Genomic DNA, 21,661 nt, shown 5'->3' with positions numbered 1-21,661 from the left:
TCTCAGGTGGAAGCAAAAGAGAAAAAGGTCACATGATTTTACACTCTTATAAACTCTGGCTATCCAATCAACAGTTTCAATTTGTAGAATGTCATTTCCTTTTTCTCCTGGCCAAATCGTCCTCTTCTCATATTGTTTATACTCAGGGCCTGTAGCCTGAGGACAACTGTCCTTGAGTCCATAGCTGGTATTGGACTATTTTGCCTTCATCACCCTAAAGCACAACGAAAAGCACACCCAAGCAGAACAGAAAACTTGGATCTTAAGGCATCAAGACCAACCCCCCAGCTCTGTGCCCAGGTATGTGCCCCCAGCATCACCCCCCCTCAGCTCTGTGCCCCTCCCCACCCCTGGGGGCTGTGGGAGCTGCTGTCCCCTGCCAGGGGTGTCACCTGTCCTGCTGGCTGTCCCCAGGTGCAGGGGGGTGCCCAGCCCCAGCTGGCCCAGCTCTTGGCTCTCAAGGCTTTGTTCTCTGGCTCTGTGCTGGCGCTCAACAGGCTCCGTGTGGATCACGTGGTGAGTTCAGCTCAGCCCAGGTGAGCCCCAAACCAGCCCAGGTGCAGGTAAAAAGCTGCAGAGAAGCCCTGGGCCCATCCCCACACTGTGGCAGCAGCTGAGGGGGGCTCAGGTAAGACCCCACCTGCAGTGCTGCCTCCAGCTGTGTCCCCCCAACACCTGGAGGGTGTGAATGACCCCAGGGAGGGTTTGGGGCAGCAATTTCCAGCTGTGCAGGTGTGAAGGCAGCAGCGGGGAGGGAAGAATTTCCCCATCCCTGGAGCCCTTCAGGTGCTACCAGGCTTGGTGGAAGTACCTAAAGGGCTCCCAGGCTGTTTTGGGAGGGGCTGGGCGTGTCCCAGGTGCTCTCTTGTCCCCACAGAGGGCCCTGAGCCAAGTGCTGTTCCTCATGCCCTACCTGCCGGCCGTCCTGCTGCGGCAGCGCCTGCACAGGCACCTGCTGGAGATCCAGCAGCTGGACAGAGCCCTGCTGCACCTGGGGCTGGGGCAGCTCTCTGGGGAGGAGCTGCGAGGGTGAGGGCACCCCCACACCTGTGCAGGGCACCCCCACACCTGTGCAGGGCAGCTGGGAGCTCACGTGGCACCTGCACGGCCTGGGGGCACCAGGCTGGCACCTGGCAAAGGGGTTTCTGCTCCTTGAGGGGGGTGTTGGGCTTCTGTGTGTTCCTGACTCTATCTGTCTGTCTGTGTGTCTGTCTGGGGCTCCCCAGGCCTGTTACCTGTGTGGTCTCAACTCCACTCACCTGGGCCAGGCCAAGTGCAGGGCATGGCTGGAGCAGTGGCTCAGCCTCTCCTGTCTTATGAGTGTTCTGAGTGTGGGAAGAGCTTCTCACAGAGCTCACACTTGACCACGCACCAACGGAGGTACCACTAAGGGAAGCCCTGTGAGTGCCTTGAATGTGGGAAGAGCTTCATGTGCCGTTCCAGCTCCGTTCTCCGTTACAGGATCCGTGCTGGATGATCCCAGTGTCTCCCAGTGGGCAGAGCCCCAGTGATCTGTGTTGGGAAGACACCTGGCTGGGGGGGCTCCACATTCTCCTGGCTTCCCTTGGGTACCTGGATACATCCACAGACCAACATCACAAATCCATTGTGGAGAGCACATTTGTCGACTTCTGACTCCAGAAAAATATCATTTGTTGCATCTTCTGGTGGCATCAAGCAACACTGGGTGGCCTTGGAGGTCTTCTCCAAAAAAAAAAAACCTAGTTTTACTCGTCTCTTCCACATCCAAATGGGAACAGACTGGGGCAAATCCCATGATTTTGGAGACAGTGGGGTGGAAACCCCTCCAAAAAGGGTTTCTTCCCACCCAGCCAAGCATGTGGATGCTCTGCCAGCAGGGACACGTAAATCTTTTTGTTTTGGCCTTGAAACAAAAAGGTTTCTGTTCATCCCTTTGAAAGTCCTGAAATTAGAGTAAAAATAAAGATGTTGAAGTAATGCATGGATGGGGACATGTGTCCTGGTGGCAGCGTCCCCACAGGTGTGGTGACATCGTCCCCTGCTGTGTGTCTTGGTGGCATTGTGTTGCCTCCCCTCTGTATGTCCCCATCCCCTGCCATGTCTCCCTGTCCCCTTCCATGTGTCCCCGGCCCTCCCTCTATGTCCCTGTCCCCAGCCCCCAACAGGGCCAAATGTTGTAAGGCTGAACGGGGTTGGGACCCCGATGGACATCTCCATACAAATCTGGGCCTTCTGTGTGTGCACCAGCCAAAAACTATATTTAGTTGCTATGTTTTGCTGTTCATTCACATGCTTCTTTCACACACTAGCTGTTCCTGTGTATTTCTTAGTTTAGACTAGTATTCACAACAGGTGCATAGCATGAGAAAATTTTAGGAGTTTTTTGATAACTTGTTTGAAACACCCCAAGGCCCCTGGAACATAAACTATGTTAAATTGGGAGAGAAGATGTTGAAAACATCTAATACCAAGATTAGAAGATTCAAGACAGCAGGGGGCAGCAAGGATCTTGAAGACCACCAATGACAGACTTTTGAGGGGTTGAAGGGGTGGATCAATATCCTAAAATTACCAATTGTAAAGTGTATCCCCACGTGGGTGATGGTTGCAGAAATGTATAATTGGGGTGAATTGTAAACAATAAATTGGCTTCCGCAAAATCATATTGATGTGCTGTTCAAAGTCCAGTTTGTTCCTGCAGCCAAAGTCCCTGAGGTCCTGGGCTCTCCGAGGGGAGTCATCCTGCAGTGTCCCCCTGTCCTGCAGAGTGTCCCCATGTCCCTCAAGGTGCCCCTATGTCATGCAGGGTGTTCCTGTGTCCCTCAGGATGTTCTCACGGCTGCTCCTGGCTCTGAGCATCTGCACTTGCCCCGGCACAGGCAGGGGCACACCATGGCACAGGTAGGGAAACCCTGTGACACCCTATAACACCCCACAATATCCTTTGTCCTCTGATTTTAGGTTCTTTCCCCCTCTTTTGGGTTCATTGCCCTCTGGTTTTGGCCTTTTCTGTGCTTGTTTGGATCCTTTCCATCCTTTCCCCCTGTTATGGGCATCCTCCCCTTGACTTTGGCACATTTTTGGGTGCACCCCTCCCCTCCAACCCCCTCCGCACCTCTTAGCCGCCCTTGTTCCCCTCCACCCCAGCCCCCTTCCCCACAGATGTTTCCCCAGCTGTGTCCCCAATTATCCTCCCATGCTACATGGACTCGGTTCTTGCCATCCTGGATGCCCTTGAGACCCCGGCCCGGGGCTGTGGACCTCCTCTTCCAGGTGATCCAGAGCTGGCCCAGCTGCCAGGGGACACTGGTGGCCCCGGGACTCCAGGTGAGTGGCCTGGTGAGGTTGGTGGGAGGGTTTCGGGTCATCTTGGGACTGACTGTGGGTCTTGTCCACTCTGCAGTGAAGAGCAGCCAGGGCCAGGGAGCCTGGGATGGATGGGGGCAGGAGAGGTTGGACACTGGTCCAGATGGACACCAGAGCCGTGGATCCCACTCTGGATGGACACTGGTCTGGATAGACACCAGAGTCACAGATCTCAGCTGGACACTGGTCTGGACAGCCCTTGGCCCTGCAGCCCCCCGGCCTAGGCAGCTCCCAGCCCAGATGACCACCAGTCTGGACACACCCTGGCCCAGCCCACTGGCCCACCAGCCCATCCCAGTAGCCCTAACCCCAAAACTGCCCAAAATAAACCCAGTTCCAGAAGATCAGCTCTGGGTGATTCCTGCAGAGTGAGTGGGAAACTGAGGCACGAGCTGGAGAGGTGACTTTGTGGTGATGGGAGGGACCTCAGGACCCATCCTGGAGACCAAAACAAGCATTCACACCCTCAAATTGTCACTGCAGCATCTTGAGAACCCCAGCTGTCACACTGGGGGGACTCCAGGAGCCACCAGGACCACACAGTCCCTTCGAGGAATGACCCGCAGTAGGTGACAAATTGGCAGGTGGAGGTGACAAAAAGCACAGGTGCCACCTTGGGGATAGTACAGAGAAGGGGTCCTGTGGTGCCAGCAAGTTCCCCTCCAACTGAGGGGCACCCTAGGGTGACAAAGGGGGGGTCAGGGGTGTTCCCAAGGTGAGAGGGGAGTGGGTTTGGTGGGGAAGTGTGGTTGGGGCTCGACAGAAATGCCTCCAGCCTGTGCCCAGAGCACGGGGGTGGCAGGGCACCTCTTACTCTGTCACTGTGTTCCCCTGTTACCTTGTCCCCTGTCACCCTGTCTCTGGTCATCCACTGTAACCCACTGTCTCCTCTGCTGGGCAGGAGGGATGGTGGCACTCCCAGATGGGTGACCAGGTGGATCTGCACTCGCCTGCTATGGGAGCAGTTGTCAAATGTGACCTGGGGACACTGGATGGCACTGTCATTGGTGTGTCACTGTCACCATCATTGCCACCATCGCTGTCATTGTCACTGTCATTAGCACTCTCACTGCCACCATCATTGTCACTGTCACTGCCATCATCACAGTCACTGTCCAAGCACTCACTGGCTGCCCCCCAGGGAATGCAGGGGCACCAGGGAACAGCCAAGGGACAGAGGGACAGATAAGGGACTGAAGGATACTCAAGAGGAACACAAGGAGGACATGAATTGGACACCAGGAGAGACATGAAGTACACAAAAGGGACAGGAGAGGATACAAGAAGGACACTCAGGGGACACTGGGGACACTTTGGGACATTTAGGGACACTCAGGGACACTCACAGTATCACTGAAGGTGTAGCAGTCAGGGATTTTGTGGTTTAGCAGCATTTTGATGTTGATAGCCTTGAGCTGGGAACATCACAATGACATTGATCAGTCTGAGGGGACAAAAAACACTGCAAGAGGCCTCAACATCACCAAATGAAAGGAAAAAATCCACCTCAAAATCCCAAAGAAACCAATGAAAAAGGGAAAACCCTGCCCCAAAAAATCCCCCAAAAAAACAACAGGAAAAAGAACAAATCTGCTCCAAAAAGCCCCAAAAACCTCGTGAGTTCCTGAAGTCCCAAAAAAACACTTGGAAAAGGAAAAATTCAACCCCAAAATCCCCCAAGAATTAGAATTCCACCCCAAAATCCTAAAAAAAAACAAGGTGAAAAGGAAAATTTCCACACCAAAATCTCAAAAGTCCAACGGGAATGGAAAATTTCACTTGAAATCCCTAAAAGCCCCAGGAGTTCCCAAAATCCCCCCAAAAAACCCTAGAAAAGGAAAAATACTACCACCAAAATCTCCAAAAAAACAAAAGGAAAGGGAAAACTGGGCCACAAAATCCCCCTAAAAAATCCTGGGAAAGGGTAAAGGGAATCCTAGGAAAGGGAAAATTCCACTCCAAAATCCCACACAAGAATTTGGAAATAGGACTGCAAATCTCACACTGGGATTTTAGGGATGGGAAATGTCCCTGGGTGGGATTTTTGGAGGGTTTGGGGATTACCTGTGGAAGCCACCTGGGACAGTGCTTGGCATCATGGCACAGCAGCTGGACACCGGGTGGGGATTGGGACTGGACAATGGACACTGGGACTGAGGCTGGGCACTGGGAGTGGACACTGGCACTGGGATTGGAGCTGGACACCAAACCAGGATGAAGATAAAGCCCCTTGCCTGGTACTGGGAGCTATTGGAGGGGTACTGGGGGTGCTGACTGCTCCCCCCTAGAACAGGACGAGGAACCCCCGGATTGGGGCGGGGAGCTCCGAAAATGAGACCTCCCCCTCCCCGAGCTCCCAGTCAGCAAGATCAGGTGCGACAGCCCTGACCCTGTCCCTATCTCAGTCCCCGTCCCCATTCTCGGTCCCTGTCCCTATCCCCGGCCCGTATTCCCAGCCCCTGTCCCTATTCCCGTCCGTCTCCCCTCTCACCAGACGCCGCCGCCATCGCTCCGGACCTCAGCGGCCCTCACGTGACAGGGAAACATCGCGTTCCTCTCGCCCACCAATCATAGCGCGCGACCGCTCCTAGATTTGCATAACCACGCCCTCGAGCTTGGTCCCGCCCACCACCGGCTGCAGCCGGATCTGGGCTCTGTTTCCTCCCAGTAAGAGCCGAACTGGGAGGAAAAGCACTCCCAGTTGCTTCCAGGTGCTCTCAGGATCGCTCCCAGTGCTCGCAGTATCGGTCCCAGCGCCGCACGGGGCGCAGCCACTTTGGAACCCCTCAGGGCACAGCGCGGCTGCTTTTGGGTGTCGGCACCTGCTCGGGCCGAGCTGGGAGCGGAGGAGGAGCGGGAGGAAGAGCAGCAGCAGCAGCAGCAGCGCGGCTCCCCCGCCCGCCCGCTCAGGCTCCCCCGGCTCCGTCGGCATCACCCTCCCCCTGGAAGCCGCAGGTGAGCTGGCAGGGGGAGCTCGCCCCATATCAGTTGGGGGAAGGGGGAATCCGGGAAGAGTTTTTTGCGGGGCATGGGATGTTTGAGCCGGAAATGGCCCGGGAGGGATCGTGCCGGGTCCCACGTTGCGATCGCCCGGTAGCGGCGGGGAAGGGGCGATATTGGGTCTGGAGATACCCGGGAGAGCTGCGGGGGAAGGCGGGAGCCCCGAGCAGGGAGAGCACAGAGGGGCGATCCCGGAGCCGAGGGACCCACTGGCCATCCGGAGGGGTGGGGGAGGTTGGTGATGAGCGGGCTCCGGGTGCCCGAGGCTGAAAGGGACTTCTCCAGCTCCACTCGGGTAGCGGGAACATCAAAACCAACGCGCACAGCCCTTGTTTTCGCCCAAAACTGGATTTCCGCTTCCCAAACATTGCCCTGATGGAGGAGGAGGAGGCCGTGAGGAAGGGGAACCTGCCACCGGAGCCTCAGGCAGGTGAGGAGGAAGTCACTGCCCCTTTCCCCTCTGTCCTGCTCCATCTCCCAGCCCAGCACGGCCCCTGGCTGCAGGACAGCCCCACTGCTGATGCTGTCCTTCCCCTTCCCTCTGGCACGGAGGCAAATCTCACCCTCTCCTTGTCCTTCCTCGCCCAGAGAAGGAGCTGAGCACGGAGACCAGCGAGGACACATCCCTGTGCCAGAACCCCATGGAAGAGGCCATTTGGAGTGGCTCCACAGCACAGGAAACCAATGAGGAGGAAAAGCCCCGGAGATCCCTCACGAGGGTGGGCTGCAAACACAGATCTTGGGTATCCGAGGAGGAAAGATCCAGCCTGGGCCAGATGAGTGCACAGAGCTGCAGCCAGAGCTCAGAGTTTGGGGTCCATGAGCAGCATCATGATGAGGAGAAGCCCCACGAGTGTTCGAATTGTGGGAAGAGCTTCAGCAAGAGATCCTCCCTGATCTGCCACTGGAGAGTCCATGTGGGGGAACGGCCCTACGAGTGTGGAGCGTGTGGGAAGGGCTTCAGTACGAGATACAAACTGATCCGCCACCAGATGATCCACACTGGGGAGAGGCCCTACGAGTGTGACAAATGCAGGATGAGGTTTCAGACCAGCTCCAATCTCCTCAGGCATCAGCGCATTCACACAGAGGAGAGGCCCTTCCGCTGCCCCAGCTGTGGGAAGGGCTTCAAACACAACTGCTGCCTTGTCTCCCACCTGCGTATCCACACTGGGGAGAGGCCCTATGAGTGCTCCCAGTGTGGCAAGTGCTTCAGGACCAGCTCTGATCTGATTGTCCACCAAAGGAGCCACACGGGTGAACAGCCCTACGAGTGTGATAAATGCAGCAAGAGGTTTCCAACCAGCTCCAGTCTCCTCCAGCACCAGCGCATTCACATAGAGGAGAAGCCCTTCTGTTGTCCCGAGTGTGGGAAGGGCTTCAGGTACAAGTCCAACCTCGTCACCCACCGGCGCATCCACACCAGGGAGAGGCCTTATGAGTGTTCTGAGTGTGGCAAGAGCTTCTCACAGAGCTCACACTTGACCACGCACCAACGGAGGTACCACTAAGGGAAGCCCTGTGAGTGCCTTGAATGTGGGAAGAGCTTCATGTGCCGCTCCAGCTCCGTTCTCCGTTACAGGTTCTGTGCTGGATGATCCCAGTGTCTCCCAGTGGGCAGAGCCCCAGTGATCTGTGTTGGGAAGACACCTGGCTGGGGGGGCTCCACATTCTCCTGGCTTCCCTTGGGTACCTGGATACATCCACAGACCAACATCACAAATCCATTGTGGAGAGCACATTTGTCGACTTCTGACCCCAGAAAAATATCATTTGTTGCATCTTCTGGTGGCATCAAGAAACACTGGGTGGCCTTGGAGGTCTTCTCCAATAAAAAACCATCGTTTTAATCCTCTCTGGCCTATGCACATCTTCCACATCCAAATGGGAACAGACTGGGGCAAATCCCATGATTTTGGAGACAGTGGGGTGGAAACCCCTCCAGAAAGGGTTCTTCCCACCCAGCCAAGCATGTGGATGCTCTGCCAGCAGGGACACGTAAATCTTTTTGTTTTGGCCTTGAAACAAAAAGGTTTCTGTTCATCCCTTTGAAAGTCCTGAAATTAGAGTAAAAATAAAGATGTTGAAGTAATGCATGGATGGGGAGATGTGGTAGACAATGACACAGGTGAGGTCATGGATGGGGACATGAGGGGACACAGCCTTTCATGGGGACATAGACATGGATGGAGACACAGGCCTAGCTGTGGACATAAGGGGACGTGGACATGGGTGGGGACATGAACTGCAACAGCATCAATGCCACAACCTGTGCCACCACAGTGTCACCTGCACCTCATCTCAGCCATGGCTAAGATGGTTGCCCAATGCACCACATCCCCACTGTCACTACTGCAATATCCCAGCCAAATGTCACCACCCACCAGGGTGGGAGGGTTGTTGACAAGTTGTTGTCAGGGCTTGTTCAGCTGGTGAAAAGCAGTGTGGAAGCAAGTGACAGCCACCAGGGTGTCCCAGGGCCACCACGTTCAGGGGACCCCTGGGGGACAGGGCAAGGATCAGTGCCACGCGGGGTGTCACTAGAGGTGTCCTAGTGGCAGTGTCCCCACAGGTGTGGCGACATTGTCCCCTGCTGTGTGTCCTGGTAGCATTGTGTCCCCTCCCCTCTGTCCCCATCCTCCACCATGGTTCCCTGTCACCCCTCTGTGTGTCTCAGTCCCCTTCCATGTGCCCCTGTCTCTCGTCCTGTGTTCCTGTCCCCCACCCCCAGCGTGGCCTAAGTACCTGAGGTCCCAGGCCCGTGTCCTTCAGGGTGTCCCCATGTCCCTCAGGATGTTTCTGTGGCTGCTCCTGGCACTGAGTGTCTGCACTTGCCCCAGCACAGGTAGGGACAAGCCGTGACACCCCATGAAAACCTTTCTCCTCTGATTTTGGGTCTTTTCCCCCTATTCTGGATACTTGCTCCCCTATTTTGTGTCTTCCCCTCTTTTGGGTCTTTCCCACTTATTTTGTTTCCTTTCCCCTTATTTTGGTTCCCTTCCTCTTTTTTTGGATAATTTCCTCCCTTTTCCACCCTTTCCCCCATATTCAGGCACCTTCCTGCTTCTGGTACTTTTGTGGATGCCTTTCCCCTCCTCCAGTCCTCTCCCCACCCCTTAGTCCTCCTCACCCCCCCACTGGTTGCCCCCCAGTTGTTGCCCCACACCACATGGACTCGGTGCTCACCATCCTGGACACACTTGAGACTCAGGCCTGGGGCAACTCCCCCAGCACCGCCACGGCCTTGGGGAGGGGGTTGGGGGTCTGCAGCACCCCGGGGTGCTGAGCAGTGCAGGGTGAACGCCCCCGGCTCTCACTGCAGACCAGTGGCAGCTCCTGGCCGAGCTCCTCCACCACGACCCGGTGACCCCGGAACTGGGGGCGGTGCTGGCCCCCGACAGCTGCCCAGCTGTTGGTGTCCCAGTGTTCTGCCCTCCTCCGGGAATAAACAACCTCCTGGGACACCCCCCCAAATCTCCCCAAAGGGCATTTGTGGCTTAGCTTTGGAGTCCTTCAAGCTCCAAAAATCTTCCCCTACACCCTCAAAAACTCCCTCTGATGGAGACCCCAGGGGCGAGCTGCCCCTCTGCGGTCACTGTGAGATGGGGGGACAATGTCCCAGGGGCGGGAGGGCTGCGGACACAGCGAGGGCTGGACTGCGTGGTCCCTCCGCTTCCAGTTCCTGCTACTCATCCTCTATCCCAGCTCTTCCTCCCACTCCTCCTCCTCTTCCTCCTCATCTTAATCCCTCCACCTCTTCTCCTGCTGTTTCTCCATCACCGCTCCCCCATCCCCACTGCTCCTGCCCCGTTCCCGAGCCCTTGCAGCCCGTGGCAGGAGCAGGGATGGAGCCGGGACAGGTCAGGATGGGCAGCGCGGAGCTCTCGGCTGCTCCCACCCACTGGGGGTGGGGGAAACCCGGCCTGGGGAAAAGGAGAGGGAAACTGGGAAAACTGGGGGCAGCAGATCCAAACTGGGGCTTGCTGGGGACCCTGGGTGGGAAATTCCATCCCTTTGGACTCTTCCCAGACACCTGGAGATGTTGGAGCAAGGACTGCAGAGATGGGTGAGGGATCCCAAGAGTGGGATTTTGGGGACAGGATCTGTGGGAATGGGAATGTCCTGCTCCTTTCCCGGGGCAGGGTCACACCTGAGCCAGGTGTGCAGGGCAGGACCTTGCCCTGAGCCTTAGCACTGTCCCACCTGCAGTATCTGCTTCCCCTCGGCCTCTTCCTCCTGTGGCCACAAGCCCAGCTTGGTGTTGAACAAAGGCTGGGCTGGGGTCATCCCATGGTGGGGGCTGCCCACCCCCTCTGCCCCCTCTCCAAATTCCCTCCCGGGTGCTGCAGGAGCTGGGGCAGGAGCCCTGTGGGGAGGGAAAAGGGGGTGACACCAGGATTGGGTTATAGTGGAGTTGTAACTGTGGCCAGGGAAGAGCAGGGTGAGAACATGTGAGAGGAACAATTGTGCACACAGGCAGGGCAGGGCAGGAGGAGGGGCAGGAGCTGCTCCAGGGGCTGGAGCTGATTGCCCTGACATTCCATGGTGCAGTCTGTGCTGAGGCAGCCGGGCCCCTGCAGCCCATGGAGGGCACGGAGTGCAGAGATGCACCTGCAGCGCCTGGAGGAGCCCGTGCCGGAGCAGGGGGATGCCTGAGAGGAGACTGGGACCCCATGAGAAACCTGTGCTGGAGCAGGGACCTGGCAGGGACCTGCAAACCCGTGCAGAGAGGAGCCCACGCTGGAGCAGGGTCCTGGCAGGACTTGTGAGCCCATGCAAGTGTGACCCACGCTGCAGCACTTTGTGAAGAACTGCTGTCTGTGAGATGAACTCACCTTGGAGAAATTCATGGAGAAGCATCTCTAGGAAGAACCTCATGGTGCAGCAGAGGAACCACTCCTCTCCCCAAGCAGCAGAAGAAACAACACGTCATGAACTGACCCTGCACCACTGAGGCAGGAGGTAGAGCTGGGAAGGAGGGAGAGATGGGCAGAAGGTGTTTTTAAAGCTTTATTTTACTTCTCACTATGCTGCTCTGATTCAATTCCTTTAAATTCAATTAATATCTCTAATTTCAAACCTGTTTTTCCCATTATGGCATTTACTAAGTGATCTGTCCCAGTCCTTATCTCAACCCATGAAGCCTTCATTATGTTTTCTCTCTCCTGTCTATCTCTGGAGGGGAGTGAGAGAGCAGCTCTGGTGGGTGTCTGGACTCCAGCCAGGGTCATCTGATAACACTTCCTTTCTCTCATTCTTTATTCCTTTCCAAAGGTCACAGTGCAGAGGCTGAGTGGGCCTTTGATGGGGACAGTGAAGGTGTTGGGGAGCAGCAGGGACAGGAGCCCCAGGGATGTGGGACAGGCATGAGAGGGGCCCAGGCAGCTGGCAGGGGGCAAGGTCTGTCCCTCTGGGCCAGCAGCAGCCCCGTGCCCTGCCCAAGTCGCTGCCACCAGGGGCTGGGCCCAGAGGCAGGGGGAGACCCCAGTCCCGGGGGCGGCGTTTCTGCCCCGAGCCCCGTCCAGCCCAGCCTGCCCCGAGTGCGCAGTGACCGCTGGCACGGCTGCACTGGACAGCGTGACCTGCTGGGGACACTGAGAGCTGCCCTGGGACACTGCCCTGGGGATGGCACAGGCACCAAACAAACCACAGCCAGCCCCCTCCTTGGGATGGCTCAGCCCCTGTGAGTGTCCCAAGTGTGGGAAGAGCTTCTCACAGAGCTCTCATTGCACCAGATACCAACAGAGGCACCACTGAGGGAAGGCCTGGGAGTGCCCTGAGTGTGGGAAGAGCTTTGTGCCAGTCTTAGGCTGCAATGCCAGATGTAACCACAAGTATATATTCTATCAGCATCTGTTAAAACCAGGCAGAGCAGTGTTCCTTATCTTTTCCATGACTCATCCCTCATAACTGTGGGGGGGATGGGATGTGGGGGAGGGGGGGGAATATCCTCTGTTAACAGGCCAGCTGTTAAAGCCAGGTGGAGCTGTTTTCTTTATCTCTTCCAGGACCCACCCTTTGTCCTGGAAGATATCTTCTGTTAATAAGCCATTAAGTCTCACTGCAGGACTGATCAAATTACATCCTCAATTTGAGATGCCACCCTCATCCATGAGGAAGAGCCAAAAAAAGTCTGAAAATTTGAAACATCAGAGAAGCCTTTTTCCACTAAATTCCCAGAGGAAGACCAAGTCCATCTTCATCACCACTAGACCTTAAAAAAGAAACTACACTTTTCTCCAAAATCATTGTTTCAACAAAACCACATCTGTCACTCCAAGAAAACTATAGTCAGCATTTAATCACACTGCTAGCAACACCCTGACCAACAGGGCGTCAGGCTGTATTCTGACTCTATCAGGGTTCTGGTTTTTATACTACTATATTTTTATTTTAATTTTCCTAGAAAACACTGTTATTCCTATTCCCATATGCTGAAGGAAAGTACTGCTCCAGCTAGTGAGAAACCCTCCCCTGCCTCACGGAGGGACAGTCTGATGATGCAGCAGTGGAACCCACAAACCCTCCAGGCTCCAGCTGAGCTGCAGGGGCAGGCACAGCCAGCAGCAGTCACCCTTGTAAAAACTAAAAAGTCTAAGATGAAATGAGAGCACCCAGTTAATAAAGATAAGAAAGGAGGGTCCTCACAACCTGTAGGGGAGTCAGAGGTTGAGATTATCACTGATTCCCTGTAGAATAAAAGTCTCTGTAATTTGCAAAAAGACATTGTATGATGGGGGCATAAGGTTTATACAATCTGATTACTTCAGGTCTGGGACCTTTTGGCTACAGGTGTACAACTGGATGGTACTGAGGCAAGGAATTTGGGATCCTTGACCCAGGACTCAGGTGTGGATCAGGTAAGGGAGCCAGACCCCCTTTCCCTCTGGGAGCAGCTTTTAATGAGTGTGAGAGAGAGGTTTTTCCACAGAGAGAATGCAGGAGCACCACCATAGAATGCACTGGAAGAGCCTTGAGGAAGGGATCCAGCAGCTGAGAGAAGTGGCAGCACTGGAGGTGCTCTCTGGGAGGGGTGGGCAGCAGGACAATGGCCATGACAAAGTCAGGTGCACAGGGCAGATGTGGAATTTCACAAATCTAGGACCATCTCAATATACCACCTTCATTGCAGTGATTAATGCTGGTAACAACCAAGAGACTGGGTTCTGTCACCAACAAGCTCAGAAATTACAAGAGTATGATCAACAGCCCGATGCAGACTCATGTCTCTGCTCTGGTTAAGGAACTCAAAGAGGAGTTTAAGAGATGAGGGAGACAAGGGAAGAGATGAGGAAGATCAGTGCAGCATGAGTACGAGTCACAGGCCCCAAAGTCAGAGCCCAACACCCCCCAGCTAGGGAGAGAGGGTACACCCCACAAGCTGACCAGTGGTTCTTTTTGCACAACCATGGTAAAACAGGAAAAGGTGAGATGAGAAACCCACCTCTGTGCTGGCAGCACGGGTGTGTCAACTCAGGGAGGGAAATGTTAACAGAGGGAGCTCCACTAAAGTGAAGGGAGCCTCCCATGACCAAGCTGCCAGGTATTACAGAAAGGAGGATAACCTGTGAGATCCCCTTAAAAGAACCTCTAGTATGTATGCCCAAAAAAGAAATAATAACCAGGGCTAGAGGGGCTCTGCCTCGAGCCAGGGAAAGGCATGGGAAAGCCAGGTCTTTTGGATGGAGTAGATCCAATGCCCTGGCACATCAGAGCCACAGAAACATGAGGCATTAGTTGATACTGGTTCACTGTGTACCCTAATGGCATCAGGACATGTGGGGGAAGAACCTGTTGCCATTGTTGGGGTGACAAGAGGATCACAGGAAATGACTTTGCTGGAGCCTGAGGTGAGCCTGACTGGGAAGGAGTGGCAGAAATATCCAATTGTGACTGGCCCAGTGTTGCATCTGGTTGTTAATTAGGGTGGTAGCTAATGAAGGAGCAGGAAAGGCCTTTGCAAGGGTTTTACAGAGATTTTTATTTCAGCCACAGATCTGCATCATCCAGAGTTCAGGGAACAAAGGCAATGGGGCTTGTGGGGGCTTCAGGTTTGGTACATGGGATCAGCAGGCGGGAAAACTTTAGGGGTCAATTACCAGGGGACAGGGGGTGTCCAAGGGTGGGGTTAGGGCAAAAAGGCCAACAGGGGAACAGAGTGGGAGTGACCAAAAGGCTGACAGACAGGGAGAGGGGCACAGGATTGACCCAGGGAATAAAACAGGGGTTGCTTTCCCTAATTGGGAATGCCTTTGGTCTCCAAAGCCCAGAGGCTCCGTGTATTCTAGGCACAGACTTTCTCAGGAACAGCTATTACAAAGATCCAAAGGGACTCAGGTGGGCTTTTGGAATAGCTGCTGTAGAGGCAGAGGGCATTAAGCAATTGAACACCTTGCCTGGACTATCAGAAAACCCCTCTGCAGTGGGACTTCTGATGGTAGGAGAGCAACAAGTACCAATTTCCATCTCAACAGTGCACTGCCAGCAGTATCAGATGAATCAAGATGCCATCATCCCCATCCATAAAATTTTGGCTAGAAATCCAAAGGGTAGTCAGTAAAACCCACTCATCCTTCAACAGCTGCAATTAGCTTGTGGGCAAGTCTGACAGAAAATAGAAATTGACTGTAGACTGTTGTGCCTTGAATGGAGTGACTCCACTGTGGGAGCTAAGACAGAAAGTACTGTGGATTTAATTAGCATAAGCAGCTGGATAACCAAGAGGCCTTGGTAAGAACACAGAGAGCTTTGAAGATTGCATGAAGATTGGATCAAGACTGGTGACAGGAAAGAAGACTGAATTAAGAAGAACAGTTGCAATATGTGTGATGGTTAACCCAATCCATGCAATAAAAAAAAAATACTAGCCTTCCTAAAAATAGTATATAAGCATATGTAGCTCACAGTAAATTTGGATTCTGATCACCAGTCAGTAGTTCCTGTCTCTCTCTCTATAATTCCTGAGTGCTGCTGTGCCGGACATGCTGGAACTCCAGAATGAGCTGGAGTCCAAGGCAGCAAAGTGGCACCACTGACATTGCAATTTTTCAATGCATTTTTCTCCATTCCTTTGGCAGCAGAGTGCAGGCCTCAGTTTGCTTTGACCTGGAGGGGTGTCCAGCACACCTGGAACCGACTGCCCCAGGGCTGTAAACACAGCCCCACCATCTGCCATAAACTAACCCAAACTGCACTAGAAAGGGGAAAAGCTCCAAAACATCTACAGTATACCAGTAACAACATTGTGTGGACAAACACAGCAATAAAAGTGTGTGAGAAAGGAGAGAAGATCATCCAGATTCTGAAGGAAGCTGGCTTTACCATCAAGAAGAGCAAAGCCAAGGGACCTGCCCGAGAGATCCAGTTCCTGGAAGTGGTAGATTGACGGTGTCAGATTCCCTCTGAAGTTATCAATAAGATCACTGCAATATCTCCAACAACCAGCAAGAAGGAAACACAAGCTTTCCTAGGCACCATAGGTTTTTAGAGAATGCCCATTCCTGAGTACAGCCAGACTGTGAGCCCTCTCTACCTGGTTACCTTCAAGAAGAACAATTCCAACTCCAGCCCTGAACAGCAACAAGCCTTTGCCCACATTAAGCAGAAAATGGCTCATGCAGTAGCCTTTAGCCCAGTCAGGACAGGACCAAAAGTGAGGAATGTGCTTTACTCTGCAGCCAGGAACAATGGCTTGTCCTGGAGCCTTTAGCAAAAGGTGCCTGGGGAGACTCAAGGGTGAGCACTAAAATTCTAGAGTCAAAGTTACAGAAAGACCAAAGCCAATTACACTCCCACAAAAATAAGAAAGTTCAACCCACCTCAGAAGTAATTAGTACAAAAGCACAACTCCTCTTGGCACCCCAACTACCCCGGTTCTGGAGTGGATGTTTAAAGAAAAGGATCCCTCTACCCACCACACCACCAACACTACATAGAATAAATGGATTGCCTTCATCACACAGTGAGCCTGTATTGGAAATCTGAATTGCCCTGAAATTTTAAAAATAATTACAAACTGGCCACAAGATTAAAACTTTAGTCTCACTAACAAAAAGGAGCAGAAACAAGTAACCCAGGCTAAAAAGCTCCACCATACAACCAACTAGCAGCACAAGAAACACGCTGTGCTCTTGTCACTGACAGTTTCTGTCTCATGGTTGAGATGAACCAGAAGTGGAAAGTGGCCACAGGGAGCCCCACACGACGAGTCACACAAGCCACTGAAGAAGGTGAATCAAGTGCACTTGCTGAACTCAAAGCCATTCAGCTGGCCCTGGACACTGCTGAAAGAGAGAACTGGCCAAAGCTCTACCTTTGTACTGAATCATAAATAGTAACCAATGCTCTGTGCAGTTAGCTAGAAAGGTAAAAAAAGGCCAGCTAGCAACATAAAGGAAAACCAATTGAGGCTGCTGATGAATGGAAAAACATTGCCACTCAGAGAAACTATCTGTAAAAGTCCATTTTGTAGATAGGCATGTCCCCAAAAGTCAGGTAATAAAAAACACCAAAAGAACAAGCAAGTAGATCAAGCTGCAAAAATAGAGATATCACAAATAAATTTAAATTACAAACATAGGGGAGAGTTGTTCCTAACTCAATAGACCCACACTGCCTCAAGCCATCAAGGTAAAAATGCCACCTCTAAGTAGGCACAAAACCGAAAAGTAGATTTAACCATAAATAGCATTTCTCAAGTTACCCCTAACTGTAAGACGTGCTAAAATCAAGCAAGCCAAGCCGATAAAGCCTCTCTAATATGGGGGGCAGTATTCCAAATATAAGTATAAAGTCGCCCAGCAAATGAACTACATCACACTGCCTCAAACCCCTCAAGGCAAGTGCTACGTGATCACAATTGTAGAAGCCACCACTAGATCATTAGAAACCCACCCTGTACCTCACACTACTACTCAAAACACCGTCTGAAGCCCAAAAAAGCAAGTCCTATAAAGACACAGCAGCCCTGAGAGAATCGTCAGACAACAGGACCCATTTCAAGAACAGCCTTAGAAACACCTCAGCCAAAAACCAGGATATTGACTAAATAGATCATATCCCTTATCACACACCAGCTGCCAGGAAAGTTGAACTGTACAACAGACTACTTAAAATTACCCTAAAGGCACTTGGTGGGGAGGCCTTCAAAAATTGAGAAATGAACTTAACAAAAGCCACCTCAATAGTCAACACCTGAGAGTCCATCACTCAAGCAAGCCCTGCCAAGTCTGAAGCCTTGCACACAGTGGATGGGGATAAAGTCCCTGTAGTACACAAAAAAGGTATTTTAGACTGTTTAGATTAGTCTAACCTCAAGCAAAGGCAAACCCATCCATAAAATTGTTTTTGCTCAAGAACCTGGTTGCACTCGGTAGGTAATGCAGAAAGATAAAGAAACCCATTGAGAACCACAGAAAAACCTAATCTTAAGGGAGAACTGTGTGTAAAGTCTCACTGTGTATATACATATAGAGTACAGTTTAAAGAAGGTATGAATTTAGGTATGATGCAGATGGCAATAGAATAAGGAGTAGACAATGTCTTAGGCTGCAATGCCAGATGTAACCACAAGTATATATTCTATTAGCATCTGTTAAAACCAGGCAGAGCAGTGTTCCTTATCTTTTCCATGACTCATCCCTCATAACTGTGGGGGGGATGGGATGTGGGGGAGGGGCGGAAATATCCTCTGTTAACAGGCCAGCTGTTAAAGCCAGGTGGAGCTGTTTTCTTTATCTCTTCCAGGACCCACCCTTTGTCCAGGAAGATATCTTCTGTTAATAAGCCATTAAGTCTCACTGCAGGACTGATCAAATTACATCATCCCACTGTGAGATGATATAATTCTTCCCAAGGGGAAGAATCAAGCATATCCTACCTAAATAAAATCCAAAATTTGAAACACCAGAGCAACCTTTTCCCACTAAATTCCCAGTGGAAGACCAGGCCCATCTTCATCACCACTAGACCTTAAAAAAGAAACTACACCCCTCTCCGAAATCATTGTTTCAACAAAACCACATCTGTCACTCCAAGAAAACTATAGTCAGCATTTAATCACACTGCTAGCAACACCCTGACCAACAGGGCATTAGGTTGTATTACAACTCTGTCAGTGTTTTGCTTGTTATATTATTATATTTTTATTTTTATTTTCCCAATAAAGAACTTTCATTCCAATTCCCATCTTTGCCTGAGAGCTCATTTTGAAGTTACATTAATTTAGAGGGAGGGAGTTTACATTTTCTGTTTCAAGAGAGGCTCCCGCCCTCCTTAGCAGACACCTGTCTCAAACCAAGACACTGCACTGCTCCATCTCCATCCCCCACGGCAGGATGATCCCCAGTGACCCCCAGTGGGCAGAGCCCCAGTGATCCCAGGTGATCTATGTTGGGAAGACACCTGGCTGGGGCTCCACATCCTCCTGGCTCCCCGTGGCCTTTTCTTTCTGGATTTTCTTTGCATTTTTCTTTGTCCTTCCCAAACACACAAAACTGGGGTAAAAGTAAGTAAGTTGAACTAAGATGTGGAAGGGGACATGGGGGGATCTTCCCAGGGATAAGAGAGATGCTGGGTTGAGGGAGTTGAGGGTTCCTGGGAGGGACTGGGGGGTTGCACAGGGCTTTGGACACCCCAGTCCCAGCAGCTCCAGCTGCACTGGGAGATCCTGGTGGATGTTCTGGGACAGTTGATCAAGGATCCCCTGCCCTGGAACTGTCCCCATGTCCCCCTGCCCATTCCCCTGTTACCTCACTCCCAGTCCCATCCTGCTCCCATTCCAGTCTGGATCCCATTCCCTCTTTCATTCCCTGTCCCATATTCTGTTTGGTTGCCTTTCCCATATTTCCAGTCCATATTCCTTGTTTGTTCCTATTCTCATATTCCTGCTCTCATTCCCATACTTCCATTTCTATAATCCCTGTCCCATTTCATAGTTCCCACTCCCAGTTCTACTCCCATATTCCCATTTCCAATCCTGGTCCCATCTTCCTAATCCTCATCCCATATTCTCTCTCTGGTTGGTGTTTTCACATTCACCGTCCCATTCAATGTTCCTTTGGGCATTGCTCAGGGCCCCCAGCTGGCCCTGCCAGCAGCCCTGGGCTCAGAGCCCTCCCTCCCTCCTGCTGGGGCCGTGCAGGGGCCACGGGCCTGCCCCAGGAGCAACTGTCCCCATATTCCCATCCCAGCTCCCATTCCCGGTCTCTATCCCCGTTCCAGGCCCCGTTCCCGGTATCTCTGCCCTATTCTCGGCCCTGTCCCTACTCCCGGTCCCTGTTCCCTCCTACCAGACGCCGCCGCCATCGCTCTGGCTCCCCTCGGCTCTCACATGACCGGGAAAACCGCGCGCTGCTCGAGCCCACCAATCACAGCGCGCGATCGCTCCTCTATTTGCATAACCACGCCCTTGTGCTTGGCCCCGCCCACCGCCGCCTGTAGCCGCGTCCCGGCGCTCCTTGCTCTCAATGCTCCCAGTAAGAGCGGTACTGGGGGGGAAAGCGCTCCCAATTCCTTCACAGGGCTCTCAGGATCGCCTGCGGTGCTCCCAGTACCGCTCCCAGTGCTCCCACTATCATTCCCATCGCCGCGCGGGGCGAGGCCGCTTTGGAACCTCCCAGAGCAGAGCGCGGATGCTTTTGGGTGTCGACACCTGCCCGGGCCGAGCGGGGAACGGAGGGGGAGTGGGAGGAAGAGGAGGAGAGGGAGGAAAAGCAGGGACCAGGAGAAGCAAGAGCAGGAGCAGGAACAGAAAGAGGGGGAGTGGGGGGAAAAGGAGGAGCCGCAGAACCTCGCGCGTAGCCCGGCCGCCCCCTCAGGCGGCAGCTCAGCGGGTACGGCAGCATCGGCCCTCCCCTGGGAGAGGAGGTTAGCGGGGAGGGGCGCTGGCCACAAATCCATCGCGGGACTCTAGGGGACGGCTTTTTCCAGGGCAGGAGATGTTTGGATCTTGCAGGAGCCAAAAGCTGAGCTGGAAATGCCCCTGAGTGGATCGTGCCGGGTCCCATGTGGCGGTCGCTTTTTACCGGCGGGGAGGGGGCGGTATCGGCTGTGGGCGTCCCCGGGAGAGCTGGAGGGGAAGGCGGGAGCCCCGGAGCGGGGAGAGCGCAGAGGGGCGATCCCGGAGCCGGGGGACCCTTGGCAGCCTGGAGGGGTGCGGGAGGTTGGTGATGAGCGGACTCCGGGCCCCCGAGGCTGAAAGGGGCTGAGCACTTGGTCAGCGGGACCATAGAACCCAACACGCTCAGCCCTTGTTTTCCCCCCCAAACCAGGATCTCCCATTCCCAAACCTGGCCGAAGGAGGAAGACGAAGCCGTGAGGAAGATGGTCCGGGAACCCGAGGCAGGTGAGCAGAAAGTCACTGCCTCTTTCCCCCTCTGTCCTGCTCCATCTCCCAGCCCAGCACGGCCCCGGCTGCAGGACAGCCCCGCTGTGTGCGCTGTCCTGACGGGGACGCAATGGGAGAATCTCCTTCCCTCTGGTACGAAGGCAAATCCATCCTCTCCTTGTCCTTCCTCGCCCAGACAAGGAGCAGAGGATGGAGACTAGGGAGGACAAATCCCCGCAGCAGTGTGTCCTCAACTGTCCCCCCGTACTACAGGGACTCGGTGCTCGCCATCCTGGATGCCCTAGTGTCCCTGCCCCGGGCCTGTGGATCTCCACTTCCAAGAGATTCAGAGCTGGCCCGGCTGCCAGGGGACACTGGCACTCCGGTTGGGTGGCCTGGTGAGGTTGGTGGGAGGGGGTTTGGTGTCATCTTTGGACTGAATGTGGGTCTTGTCCACTCTGCAGTGAAGAGCAGCCAGGGCCAGGGAGCCTGGGATGGACACCAGAGCCATGGATCCCATTCTGGATGGACACTGGTCCCGATGGACACCAGAGCCATGGATCCCATTCTGGATGGACACTGATCCAGATGGACACCAGAGCCATGGATCCCATTCTGGATGGACACTTATCCAGATGGACGCCAGAGCCATGAATCTGCAATGTGGTGGGTGCAGGGTTGTGCAGAATCCTCAGGGAGATGAGGGGGGGTGGAAGTGGCCAGGGCTGACCCCAAAAATGCTGTCACCCGCCGTCCTGTAGGATGTGGGCCACGCCCTGCTTTGGGGCACTGGTGACAAACTGGTTGGTGGCGGTGACCAAAAAGCACAGGTGCCACCTCGGAGATGCACAGCGAGGGGTCTCGTGCACCAAGCTCCGCCCTGAGGGTGACAAAGGGGATCAGTGGCGTTCCGAGGGGAGTCCCCCTGTGCATGCGGCATGGGTTGGGGGACACCCATCACCCCTGTCCCCCTGTCACTCTGTTTCC

The 21,661-nt window shown here is 53.7% G+C and overlaps 1 protein-coding gene and 1 long non-coding RNA gene across 2 annotated transcripts; one reads left to right on the top strand and one right to left on the bottom strand.

Moving 5' to 3' along the window:
• Window positions 1–1,765: 1,765 nt before the first annotated feature.
• On the bottom strand, window positions 1,766–4,767 carry LOC306816857. The gene is made up of 3 exons (XR_013777794.1): window positions 4,695–4,767; window positions 3,186–3,410; window positions 1,766–1,924 (listed from the first exon to the last, which is right to left on the bottom strand). It is a non-coding gene; the product is annotated as an uncharacterized lncRNA (long non-coding RNA).
• Window positions 4,768–6,385: 1,618 nt separating this feature from the next.
• Window positions 6,386–7,872, top strand: LOC306816856 (uncharacterized protein). The gene is made up of 2 exons (XM_079333308.1): window positions 6,386–6,778; window positions 6,937–7,872. The coding sequence occupies exons 1-2, from the start codon at window positions 6,724–6,726 to the stop codon at window positions 7,857–7,859; spliced, it is 978 nt and encodes a 325-aa protein (XP_079189434.1). The 5' UTR covers window positions 6,386–6,723; the 3' UTR covers window positions 7,860–7,872.
• The last annotated feature ends 13,789 nt before the right edge of the window (window positions 7,873–21,661 follow it).

Source organism: Erithacus rubecula (assembly GCF_903797595.1).
Source record: "Erithacus rubecula genome assembly, contig: scaffold_930_arrow_ctg1, whole genome shotgun sequence".
Classification (NCBI taxonomy): Eukaryota; Metazoa; Chordata; class Aves; order Passeriformes; family Muscicapidae; genus Erithacus; species Erithacus rubecula.
The sequence above is the reverse complement of the archived record's forward strand: the minus strand, read 5'-3'. Positions and strand labels throughout refer to the sequence as shown.